This window comes from Lepidochelys olivacea (genome assembly GCF_965140295.1).
Source record: "Lepidochelys olivacea isolate rLepOli2 genome assembly, chromosome: 7".
In the NCBI taxonomy this organism is placed as follows: domain Eukaryota; kingdom Metazoa; phylum Chordata; order Testudines; family Cheloniidae; genus Lepidochelys; species Lepidochelys olivacea.
Window position 1 is genome coordinate 45,302,239 of NC_140417.1, and position 13,083 is coordinate 45,315,321.

General features: G+C 48.6%; 1 protein-coding gene across 6 annotated transcripts in view; it reads left to right on the forward strand.

Moving 5' to 3' along the window:
- The window catches only part of HEMK1 (HemK methyltransferase 1, mitochondrial release factors N(5)-glutamine), a 133,909-nt gene that overhangs the window by 39,361 nt on the left and 81,465 nt on the right, over positions 1-13,083 (forward strand). For 4 of the 6 annotated variants that reach the window (XM_084634271.1, XM_084634270.1, XM_084634273.1 and 1 more), the window contains 5 exons: positions 940-989; positions 2,487-2,592; positions 4,284-4,379; positions 7,054-7,167; positions 7,508-8,063. In XM_084634271.1, coding sequence (XP_084490397.1) covers positions 940-989; positions 2,487-2,592; positions 4,284-4,379; positions 7,054-7,167; positions 7,508-7,574 — 433 coding nt within the window. In that variant the 3' untranslated portion in view covers positions 7,575-8,063. Of the gene's footprint in view, positions 1-939; positions 990-2,486; positions 2,593-4,283; positions 4,380-7,053; positions 7,168-7,507; positions 8,064-13,083 lie in introns of those variants that run through there. The other 2 variants (XR_014712430.1, XR_014712431.1) reach the window with 1 other exon arrangement.

Genomic DNA, 13,083 nt, shown 5'->3' on the forward strand with positions numbered 1-13,083 from the left:
ACAGGGGTTTGAAAGGAAATTTTGAGGTGCACAGTGGGCTTGCGCACAGAGGTCTTTCTGGGTGCACAGGTTGTGCCTTGCTTTGAATACTTGCACCTAATTGCTTTGCAAGCAAAGAACAGACCCATGACTTCCCTCAGATTTTGTGCTAGGTAATAGTGCTGCAGATTGTGGCTGGGGTTTGCATGGGTAGGTGTGATATCCTGTGTTTAATTATGTGTAAGGCTATGATTTTTTCATGGAGGTTGCAGAAGTCACAGAATCCGTGACTTCCAGTGACCTCCATGAATTCAACCCTGTCGGTCGGGAGCTTTCGGGTCCCCCCTTTGTAGCAGGGGGACCCCACAGCTCCTCATGGCTACAGGTGCCAGGGGCCCTCCGGAGTTCCCAGCTGCCGTGGGGACACAGCGGGCATTGCGGGGCCCCCCTCCCGCAGCTCCCAGCAAACACGAGCAGTGGGGGCCCCTCAGAGCTCCCGGCTGGCCGGGACGGCAGAGCTGCTGCTCCTGACTGCCTCCGGCAGTGTGGGCCCCTCACAGCTCCCAGCCACTGTGAGCAGCGGGAGCCCCGGCAGCTCTGCGGGCGTACCCCAAAGGTTCCAGCTGCCGCAGATGGTAGAGGTTTCCCGGAGTTCTGAGCCAGGCCCCCAGTGTTCTGAGCTGCTGGGGGTCCTTCAAAGCCCCAGAGTTCAGAGCGGCCCCTGCAGCTGCCCAACCTCTGCAGGCAGTGTGGGGAGCCCACAGCTCGGCTCCCTATTTTGTCAGGGATATTTTTAGTAAAAGTCAGGGACAGGTCACGGGCAATAAAGAAAAATTCTCGAAAGCCCATGACCTGTCCCTGACTTTTACTAAAAATTTCTGTGACAAAATCTTAGCCTTAATTGTGTGCCATTGAATGACCTGAGTGTATCTCTTACTTTCTCTGTTCTTGAGCCTGCAGGTTGCAGCTACAGGACAGGATAAGAATTCTCCGCTACAATGTCTCCTCCGGTAATTTCTTTTCATATTTCTACCTCCCCTGATGTTTTCTCCATTTTATTTTACTGAGGGGAGGTGGGCATGAAAACAATAGGCAACTGGGGCAGGAATGACCAAATCCTGGCTGATGGGTAACTCAGGAGACAGCTCTGGCATGTGCATGTTTCTGGTTGTTGCTACGCTTAGATCTCATCTCACATTATGTGCATATGGCCAGAAGTGAAAGTAAGCCGGTATGGTACGGCATACCGACAAGAGCCAGTACACCGTGCCAGACCGGACCAGCTTCCCCAGGCCAGCATTTTAAAGGACCCGGGGCTCCCTACAGTGGCCGGAGTCCCAGGCCCTTTAAATCACCGTCCGAGCCCTGCTGCCAGAGCCCTGGGGTAGCGGTGGCAGGGCTCCAGCAGTGATTTAAGGGGCCCTGGGCTCCGACCGCTGTTGTGAACCCCGGGCCCTTTTTAAATCACTGCCTGAGCCCCGCTGCCAGAGCCCTGGAATAGCGGCGGGAGGGCTCCAGGGGTGATTTAAAGGGCCAGGGAATGTAAAGGCCCTGCCTCTTCTGGTTGAGGCCCCGCCTCTTCCGGTTGAGGCCACGCCCCCTGCTCAGGACTCCGGCGTACTGGTAAGTCCTTTAAGTTACTTTCACGCCTGCATATGGCTGACTGCAAGCTGGTAACACACTGTGCACCTGAGAGGGGCACAGGTCCCTATGCTGCTGTGGAATGTCAGGTGTCAGTACAGTATTGAAGTAGCAGAGGAAACATATTGTGAGAACTGAGAGTCAGCCTCTTCAGTACAAGCTTGTATCTTCAAAGCTCTCCTGGCCGTACTTTCAGTTTGCAGAGGCACCGGTGTACAGAGGAGAATGTGCGCTTAACATTTGCATCCTATCCAGATGAGTATGGTATTCTTCACTCTGGATCCAGATGGATTCGATATCCTCGACTACATCAAGGCATTGTGTTGCAGCACATTGTTTGTGTGAATGATTGGTTCTTTCCATGTGCTTAGCTCTCTGTTATCGTATTCTGTGGGTATGTCTACACAGCAGCCTATGGTGCATTTACAGCTTGGGTGGACAGACCTACTCTAGCATTGCTAAAAATAGCAGGCCAGACATGGTGGCATGGGCTTCAGCATAGGTTGTGCAATCCCACCCAGGACCTTGGGGACATACTCTCATTGCTAGCCTGCATGCCTGAAGCCCATGCCGCCATGTCTACACTTCTATTTTTAGCAATGCTAACATAGATGAAGCAAGCACAGACTTGTCTACCCAAGATGCCATCACCTGGGATTGCAATGTAGACATGCCCTTTAAATTAAGGTGGGAAGGTGGACCAATTCAGGTTAGTCTAACAAAAATGTGAAATTAAATCCTGTCCATAGAGAGAGAGAGAAACCTGTGCCTATAGAGTCACTGTTATCAAGATCTTACTTGAGTGATGAGTTTTGAAGGTACATAGTTATGGCTGAGATTTGGTTTTCATTCTTTTTCTGCTCTAGGTTCCTGGGAGCAGCTCCTCCCCTGGGGTCCTGTGGACACTATAGTCAGTAACCCACCTTATGTCTTCCATGGAGACATGACTCACCTGGCTGAAGAGATCCTCAGGTGGTCAGATAAGACCTTTCTATCTTTCTCTTTCCCATGCATTATTTCACCCTCTTCTGTTCTCTGTAGAGAAGTTTCAGGTATCTAGTACTAACAAGTTAGGAGATATCCGTCGGGGATGGGGAGTGGCGGAATGCAGTCCAAGAAGGGCAACCACCTGCCTATACACTTATTTGGAAGCCCGTCCCTTTAATTCCTGCACAAACTGAGGATCTTGGTATTTTCTCTCCTTCAGACCTAGTTCAGAGATTCCCTCTTGGCCCATTTGTTCCCTGGTGAGCTTGCCTCCTTCTGATACTGTGAGGAATTGGGCAGAAGACATGTGAAAACGCTACATGACTTAGAGAAAGGGTCTGTGAGCTGGAAACACTTTCCCTTGTTTCTGGGAGAGCAGGAGTGGTGTTGAATGCCTGGCAAATTCCCGTGCTAACTCACCGTAGTACACTTCCTAATGTCTCCTGGGTAGTGTTCCCCTCAGGGTTCAGTGGACCAGTTGTAGTAATCAGGCTGCAGCTCAGAGGGGCAAGAGCTTAGAACTGACTTGCTTTCCACTGATAGCTATAACAAGAGCCACCATCTGTTACAAGGCTTTTGTCTAATGAAAAAGCTCTGAGTAAGGCCATTTGGGGACAGTAGCTGGACCTATGATGTGATGCGATACATCACCTTCCTCTTTGCCTGTTTCCCACAAAATTGATTTAACTGGAGGTTAGAACTGGTTCCTGAGCCCAACGTCTGGCATGATGCCAGGTATTCCCTCCCCCCATAACAAAAACAAATCACCCCCATCCCTGAAAGGTGGAAACTTCCTGTCATAATGATGTGCAAATTCAAACTTTTCTGAACTAAGTAGATCCTTCTGTATTGTACCACAGTGTGTTAGGTTAGATGGCAGCTCAACTTGGCTGTTGGCAGTGCTTGAGCCTGGAGAAAAAGTGATACGTTGCCCTGTTGCCTACTCACCCACCCACTTTTCCCTTCCAACTGGCACCAATGAGAAGTATGGATTGATATAATTGCACCTAGCAGCCCAATTGAAGCACTGAATAATAATAATGCCACTTACTGGCCAAGTGAGTTGCAGTTCTGGTGAGCGCCCTTAAGCTGAGGAGGCAGCGTGGTGGGCACCAGATGGCAAGTGAGGAGACCTAGTTTCTAGTCCACGTTCCGCCCTGAATATGCTGTGGCACCTGAAACAAATCATTTAACCTCTTCCCCCCTCAGTTTACTCAAAGTAAAATGGGAGTAAAACATTTATCCACCTTTGTGAAGCACTCTGAGAGGAAAAGGCCTGTGCCAAAGCTAAGAATTACTGCTACTGTTGTTATTAAACGTGACCGGCAGGAGCAGTGCTATAGCTGTCATCAGGAGATCAAGAATGCCTGATGATGTTTGCCCCAAGACTCTCTCAGCCTAGTCACAGTGGCAATCTCTGAATAACTTCCTCTATTACACATACCACCCATCTGAGTCACCAGAGGGGTCTTACAATCTTCCCTCTTTACAGATTCCAAAGTTACTGTGACTTTTCCACTGGGACGCAGCCCCACAAGCCATCGCTTTCATGTGCCATGTGCCCAGAGACCCCTCTAGTGCTTGTTCCCAGTGGGAGATGCTACTAACAACACATTTTACTGCTGTGTGTAATGATGGATAATGGAGAGATTTCATCCCTTGTCTTCAACCTCCAGCTATGAGGACCTTGGTGCCCTGGATGGGGGAAATGATGGGATGACAGTGATCAAAAAAATTCTGGCTCTGGCTCCTTGTATCCTGAAGGATCATGGGTAAGCGCTGATACATAACTAAAATCCTAATGCCTGTCTACATTTGACTTTTCATATCTTCTGCCTATTCCCACCTCACACTTTTTTATGATCAGAAATATAAGCAAATACGAGGGGGAGTCAAATGCACATAAGAAAAGAGGGGAAAAAAGCCATTCCCTCTTAACATAAGAATGTCACGTGCATTAGTAAAGAATTACTGATATTAATACAATCAGCCAGGGGATTATGCACCATGCTGGTGACCCCAGCTGCTTGGTATTGTTGCTTGGTCATTATTTAAGTGGGTACCTGAAACTTAAAGAAGTGAGGAAAAGCAGAGAGAAGAGAATAGCAGGGGAAGAGATGAAAAGGGAGAGCAGAAAAGAAGAAAACGGTTAAGCGGAGAGATATCTGGAGAGAGAAGCACTATAGACACCCCTGGGTCACTGATATTTATGGACTGTGGTAAGATATCTTATAAAACACCCCAGGAGGGGGAAAAAAACATCCCAGGGGTTAAAAGAAAAGGAGTACTTGTGTTACCGTAGAGACTAACAAATTCATTTGAGCGTAAGCTTTTGTGAGCTGTAGCTCACTTCATCGGATGCAGTGAGCTGTAGCTCACGAAAGCTTATGCTCAGATAAATTTGTTAGTCTCTAAAGTGCCACAAGTACTTCTTTTCTTTTTGCGGATACAGACTAACACGGCTGCTACTCTGATCCCAGGGGTTGTTTCTTGAGGGATTTATCTTCTCCATGATAAATGACAAGGAGATTTCCTGCTTCCATTCACTACCTTGTGATGTCCCTCATGAGATACTAGAGATCAGCACTGTAGCCCTCCACTTAGCCAGGACATTCTAAGTGTCTTCTGTGTCAGTCCTGACTTTTCACCAGCCCAAGAGAATTCATTGAAAATCTCCTGTTGTGCAATGTTGGAACAGGAATATTCAGTGTCATTGTGCTATAGGGGTGCAGGCATGGAGCCATATTCATTCTTAGAGCTTTGATGTGACCACTAAAGCACAAAATCCTCTTCAGAGTTTCACAGGATTAAGCTCTGTAGAGTGCTTATTTTGTATTTTAAGGTAGAGCCAATGTTGATGGGAGGGAGTTTTTAAGGTCAGGAATGAGATCCAAATCCAGGCATGTAATTAATTTGGCTGAGGTAAAGAAAGTGTTCAGTGTGGGAAGGTTTGGGGATTTTCAGAGGAGCATATGGTTGGGGTTTGGCTCTTTTTTTGCAGTTTGGTATAGCCTACGAAACTGCCAAAAGCTGTAATCAGTTCCAGAAGACTAGGGGTGAATTCAGATAGTTCAGTGATAGCAATACCTGTGTACATGGAAAGCTATATATTCCTAGGTCCCTAGTTTGATACTGGAGTGAATTTACAGCTGCTGAAAGCTGCTGGGTTGACAGTTCTGGAAACTGATGTGCCCTAAGTATTCACCAAGCTGGAACAGTATGAGCAGCAGCAGCAGCACAAACCTGCAGTGTCATTCCCTGCTGATGTGAGTCATGTGCAACCTGCAGCACCTACACCAATGGATGCAATGTAGAGTATAGAGTCCAGGCCCAGCTAGTCTTTGGCCTCTCTGCTGAGACATCCGGCAAGGGGGCCATCTGGCGAGGTGGTGGCTTTTTTGAGTTGGGTCCCTGTCCAATAGGAACTGGACTGAGACCAACACCACATCATGCGTAGAGCACCACTTGTCAGGTGACCAGATTCAGACAAGCAGCCTGGAGATATAGGCTCCTGTCACACTGGTGGTGTGACACCATTTCCCTCAGTGTTGCTACCCTGGTGTGAAGGTGCTGTGAGAGGGGACTCAGACACCTGTGTACCTCAGGTCTGGCCAGCCCTCTCCACTCATCCTAGTGCTTCAGGATCACAGTCGTTCATACTGCAGTGGCCTCCATCATCACACGCTCCCTTTTAGCCTCATCTCTGTCTTTAGGTACTTAGATGGTCCTCATTACCATAGTATCTGAGTGCTAGTGAGGCGGGGCAGGACTCCCATCCCCTTTTTAGAGAAGGGGGACTGAGAGACTTGCCCAGAGAGACTTGCCCAATGTCACACAGAGTCCATGGCAAAAAAGGGAATTTTCCGCAGTCTCCCAAGTCCCAGGCTAGCGGCCTAACCCCTAGACCATCCTTCCTCCTATCTAGATCCTTTCCCTGTCCCCCTCTCTCCTTTGTACGATCCCCTGCTATGTGTTCAACCTGTAGAACTCTTTGCCAGAGGATGTTGTGAAGGCCAAGACTATAACAGGGTTAAAAAAAGAACTAGATTAATTCTTGGAGAATAGATCCATCAGTGGCTATTAGCTAGGGTGGGCACGTATGGTGTCCCTAGCCTCGGTTTGCCAGAAGCTGGGAATGGGCGACAGGGGATGGATCACTTGATGATTACCTCCTCTGTTCATTCCCTCTGAAGCACCTGGCATTGGCCACTGTCGGAAGACAGGATACTGGGCTAGATGGATCTTTGGTCTGACCCAGTATGGCCGTTCGTGTGTTCTTTTAATTGGTCGTTTTATGAGGGTGATTCTATCAGGCTGAGTTATGAAGACATCTGGACCATCCTAGGAAAGAGAGTCTGGTGTCTTTATAGAGAGAGTCTATATTTCCAAGCTGGTCAAACAAAATGTGTTTGTTTCCCCTCCACATCCCCACACACATGTTTTCAGGAGTGTGTTTCTAGAAGTTGATCCCAGACACCCAGAGATGGTGGAGAACTGGCTGCAGAGTCACCCTGACCTGTCTCTTTCTGTCTCTGCCATCCACAAGGATTTCTTTGGCAAGTAAGTGTTTTCTCTTTCACCGACTGTTCCCTTCAACTTTATGCAATTGCATCCAGCCCTGGGTACAGTTGCCCTCTGCATCCTCGTGTCTTGAGGTTAAACTCAGAGGGACTCAGTCACCAACTTAGTGCACCCCCTTCCTAAACACCTGCATTCTTCGAACTCCGCAAACTTCTAGTTTACCTTGAAGTGGGGGCACTGCCAAGCATTCCTGACATATCTTAGTGTTGACATTATCTGATGGGATTACCGTTCATGGAAAATTGTGGCTTTATATGGTGGGTGTGGATTCATATTCTCCGACAAAATGCAATGCCATGTTCATTCTTGTCCCCAACAGGCCGAGGTTCCTACACATCCAAAAGCATAAAGCAGGTGACTGCATCAACAAGAACAGCTTTGCTTGATCCAGTGTTCATCTCCCTTGAGTTTTTTGCTGAGTCGTCTATGGGATCCCTGCACAGCAATAGGAACCGGACCCTCCACTGCATTTCCCAGCATTCCGATCTCTGCAGATGGTCACTGGTGCATCCATTGCTGACAGAGGATTTTACTTGAAGGATCACTAGAAAGGAGGTGGGGCAGAGGTCTGAGTCTGCAGAGGTGTTTCAGCTCCCATGGATGGTCCGACACCGATTATTAGCTCAGTCAGCTAAAGCAAGAAATAAGTATGAGAACCTAGCATAGAGGGAATCTCAATTCCAAGCATCTCATTTTTGTTGATGCTGCAAATACATATGATAAAAATACAATTTCTCCATGCATCGGATGGCACTTTTAGTTCATAATGAACAGCTTAGGTCTTGCTCTGGAAAAAGAACTTAAGATTGTTGGTAGGTCTGCTTCTTTTTAATTATTTTTTTTTAAACCTCCACTTTCAAAGCCTATGAATTCTTTTGGCGGGTATGCTCGGAGATTCCAGAACGAATGCTTCAGATTTAGTTCTGTCCCAGCAACCCCTGTTGTTCCTGAGTGATCTTACCATGACAAAGCACCGAGTGCAGCCTGTTGCTTCTGAGCAGCCCTCCAACAACAACAAGCCAGCATGCACAGTCTTGCCCTCCGGAGTGACCTTTCAGTAACAAACCAGCACATGTGCAGCCATTATTCCCAAACAGGCAGTATTTTTCATCTCAGACAATGGGATCCATAATGGAATGCTTTGTGAGGAGGATGTGGGATGGGTTTAAACCAGAATTTAGTGGTAATCGACTCCTTCCTTTGGCAAATCTTGTTTTAGACAGGAAGGGGAAAGTATCTGAAGACTTGAGGACTGGACACCCCATCATCTCAGGCATTGGCACTCTTACATCAAGATTATCTGGCTATTTGGATTCTCTCCTCAGACTCTATGCTACCAGCACTCCTAGCTATCTTCGAGACACCACCGACTTTCTGAGGAAACTACAATGCATTGGTAATCTTCCTGAAAACACCATCCTGGCCACCGTGGATGTAGAAGCTCTTTATACCAATATTCCACATGAGGATGGACTACAAGCTGTAAAGAATAGTATCCCTGATGAGGCCATGGCACACCTGGTGGCTGAGCTTTGTGACTTTGTCCTCACCCACAACCATTTCAGATTTGGGGACAACTTATACCTTCAAGTAAGTGGCACTGCTATGGGTACCCGCATGGCCCCATAGTATGCCAACATTTTCATGGCTGACTTAGAACAACGCTTCCTCAGCTCTCATCCCCTACCGCCCCTCTTCTACTTGTGCTACATTGATGACATCTTCATCACATGGACCCATGGGAAGGAGGCCCTTGAAGAATTCCACCTGGATTTCAACAGTTTCAACCCCACCATCAACCTCAGCCTGGACCAGTCCACACAAGAGATCCACTTCCTGGACATACAGTGCAAATAAGTGATGGTCACATAAACACCATCCTATACCAGAAACCTACTGACTGCTATACTTACCTGCATGCTTCTTGCTTCCATCCAGGACACATCACACAATCCATTGTCTACAGCCAAGCCCTAAGATACAACTTAATTTGCTCCAGTCCCTCAGACAGAGACAAACACCTACAAGATCTTTATCAAGCATCCTTAAAACTACAGTGCCCACCTGGGGAAGTGGGGAAACAGATTGACAGAGCGAGACGGGTACCCAGAAATCACCTGCTACAGGACAGGCCCCACAAGGAAAATAATAGAACACCACTGGCCATCACGTAAAGCCCCCAGCTAAAACCTCTCCAGCACATTATCAACGATCTACAACCTATCCTGGAAAATGATCCTCACTCTCACAGACCTTGGGAGACAGGCCAGTCCTCGCTTACAGACAAACCCGCAACCTGAAGCAAATACTCACCAGCAACTACACACCACACCACAGAAACACTAACCCAGGAACCAATTGCTGTAGCAAACCTCGTTGCCTGCTGTGTCCCCATATCTACTCCAGCGACACCATCAGAGGACCCAGCCACATCAGCCACACCATCAGAGGCTCATTCACTTGCACATCTATTAATGTGATATATGCCATCGTGTGCCAGCAATGCCCCTCTGCCATGTACATTGGCCAAACCGGACAGTCCCTATGTAAAATAATAAATGGACACACATTGGACATCAGGAATGGTAACATACAAAAGCCAGTGAGAGAACACTTCAATCTTCCTGGACATTCTATAACAGACGTGAAAGTAGCTATACTTGAATAAAAAAACTTCAGAAACAGACTTAAAGAGAAACAGCAGAAATAAAATTAATATGCAAATTTAACACCATTAATTTGGGCTTGAATAGGGACTGGGAGTGGCTGGCTCATTACACCTCCTCATCTATTGTTGGGAGTGGACTACATCCACCCTGATCGAATTGGCCCTGTCAACACTGATTCTCCAGTTGTGAGGTAACTCCCTTCTCTTCGTGTGTCAGTATATTTATGTCTGCATCTGTAATTTTCACTCCATGCATCTGAAGAAGTGGGGTTTTTACCTACGAAAGCTTATGCTCAAATAAATCTGTTTAGTCTTTAAGGTGCCACCGGACTCCTTGTTGTTTTTGTGGATACAGACTAACATGGCTACCCCCTGATACTTTAGAAAGAGTAGCTCTTTCTGCCATCCTTGGTTTATTTCCAGAGTCTTGTTACTTTAGGTCCTGTTATTTTAGCTCTAGAGCAGTGGTCTCCAACGTTTTTACTCCAAAGATCACTTTTTGAATCTAAGGGCAACCCAGGATCCACCCCGCCCCTTCCCCGAGGCCCCAAAGACCTGCTCTACTCACTCCCCCACCCTCACTCACTTTCACTGGGGCAAGGGGTTGGGGTTCGGAAGGGGGTGCGGGCTCTGGGCTGGGGTCGAGGGATTCACAGTGTGAGAGGGGGCTCTGGACGGAGTGTGGGGCAGGAGGTTGGGGTGTAGAAGGGGGTGAGGGGTGCAAGCTCTAGGAGGGAGTTTGGGTGCAGGATGGGGCTCCGGGCTTGGGCAGAGTGTTGGGGTGCAGGAGGAGGTACAGGGTGCCGGCTCTGGAAGGGGGGTCAGGGCTGAGGCGGGGGTTGGGGTGCAGGAGGGGGTATGGGGTGCTGGCTGGGGAGGGGGGTCAGGGATGGGGCTTGGGGTACAGGAGGGGGTATGGGGTGCTGGCTCCAGGAGGGGGCTCAGGGATGGGGGTTGGGGTGTGGCTTCCCGCCAGTCAGCACTTACTTCCAGTAGCTCCTGGTTGGTGGCAGGTGCAGCAAGGCTAAGGCAGGCTCCCTGCCTACCCTGGCTCCACACCACTCCTGGAAGGGGCCAACATGCCTCTGTGGCCCCTGGGGTGCGGGAGGCGGAGGGGCACGTGGCTCCACATGCTGCCTCTCTCTGCAAGCACCGTCCCCGCAGGCAGGAGCAGCGCGTGGAGGGAGACCCCAGGGCCGTGGGGCTGCAGTGGCCGCTTCTGGGAGCTTCTGTGGGACCGGGGTAGGCAGGGAATCTGCCTTAGCAGCAGCCACACTGCACTGCTGCCGGAGATTGCGATCGACTGGGAGTTCCTCTAGGATCGACCAGTCGATTGTGATCGACTGGTTGGTGACCACTGCTCTAGGAAAAGCCCCTGGCGGGTTGGATCAGTTTGTTTACCTGCCGTGTCCGCAGGTTCGGCCAATCGCAGCTTCCACTGGCCGCGGTTCGCCGCTCCAGACCAGTGCGGGCTGCGGGTCAAGGGGCGTGCTGGCCTCCCTTTCCTGAACAAGTGGCGGACCAGCTTTGAGAACCACTGCTCTAGAGGACTGGGAGAAAAGCTTCCGATATTCAGTTTGAGCTTTCTGTTTATATAACACCTAGCACATTGTGAATGTTACAAGTAACAAATATAAAAACCTAATGAAACCAGTGCTGCATGTTCTGTAGATGGAAATGAGCTTCAGTTCAAACCATCACACACAAGAATTGCTGGTAAAGAGTAAAATAATTCTTTTACGTATTGCAGTGGGCCCGAATCAAAACCCTCATCCACACTCCCCATCAGATGATAATACCTAGCTCCAATGTAGCATGTTTTACCCATAGATCTCAAAGCACTTTACCAAGGAGGTCACAAGCATTATCCCCATTTTACAGGTGGGGAAACTTAGTCACAGGGAGAAGTGATTTGCCCAAGGTCATGCAACAGGCCAGTGGCTTAGCCTGGAATAGCAGCCAGGTCTCCTGGCTCCTCAAGCAGTGCAGCTGGAATAGCGAAGGTTTATTTTCTTGTTCTATCAGGGGAAGTGACTCAAGCAGTAGAGATGCCTGAAAGAGCAGGGGAAGAATTCACTGGAGTGGAGAGCCAGAGCAGTCTGTTATAAGTAATGGAAGGATTTAAAGCCAAGTTGCTTTCTTGTTTCGCAGTCAGTAGCTCCTTTCCTGGCCAGCAGGAAGGAATAGCCAAGTCAAGGAGTCTGAGCTGGTCTCAGAGGAAAGCTCCTAGAGGTCATCAGAATGGACCGCACACTCATGGGATGGAAATATCCAGCTGGTGACCTCTGCGGTCTCTGAGCACAGGAGGACATGCTGCTGGGATATCCTCCAAGGCTGGGCTGTGAGTGCCTTCCCAGACACTTAGTTGGGACCTGCGTCAGTGCTGCCTACATCAAGCCTCAGCAAATACGTGTGAGGCTGTTTAGAAAGCACCACCAGATTCCAAGGACTTTACTAAACAGCAGCACGCTCTCATCCTCCCTCTCTCTCTCCGCTGCTTTCATAATCACTCTTTCACTCTTGCCTGCTCCTTCATTCTCATTTTCCCTCTGGAGTCTTGCACGCAACTTTGCAAGTCACCTCAATCCTGACTGATGTGCCAATGCCCAAACCCCAGCCTGGATCCCAGCCAGAGCCACCCCACCATCACTCACAACCCAGCCTTTACCTCGGTCCCGCTGTTGCCTATTGCACAATCATGTCCCTGCCCCTTCTTTCCCCCAAAAGTGCATCCGGTATCCAAAAGCCTTCAAAATAGAAAAGGACCCTACTTCATGTGAACATGCTAAGAGAAATTTAACGAAAGAGCAGCAGGGCTGCATCTGCAGTGATGCTCACCCAGGGTTTGTGTGTTGGGGAACCATGTTTTGTCTTAGTTTTACCCCCATTCCAGCTGAGATGATTCTTAGCAGTTTTGCAGGCCAGCGAGGGAGAGACCAAGCTGTTTAAAAAAACAACAAAAAAACCACTTCCACCTAAATGGAGACCTAGAACTGTCTTTTTAAACTGAGTTTCAACGGAGTTCTCAGACTCAGCAATGGGTGCAGCCACTAGATGGTACTTATTTATGGAGCATATAGACAACCTATAACTCACTCCAGCAGGATTTTTAAAAGCATGATTTAATGACTGGGTGATTTAATGACTGGGTAATTTAATGACTAGATGAGGCTTCAATATCATCATACCGCATTCTTCTAGGCGTAAGTGGTCACCTGCAGCAGTCC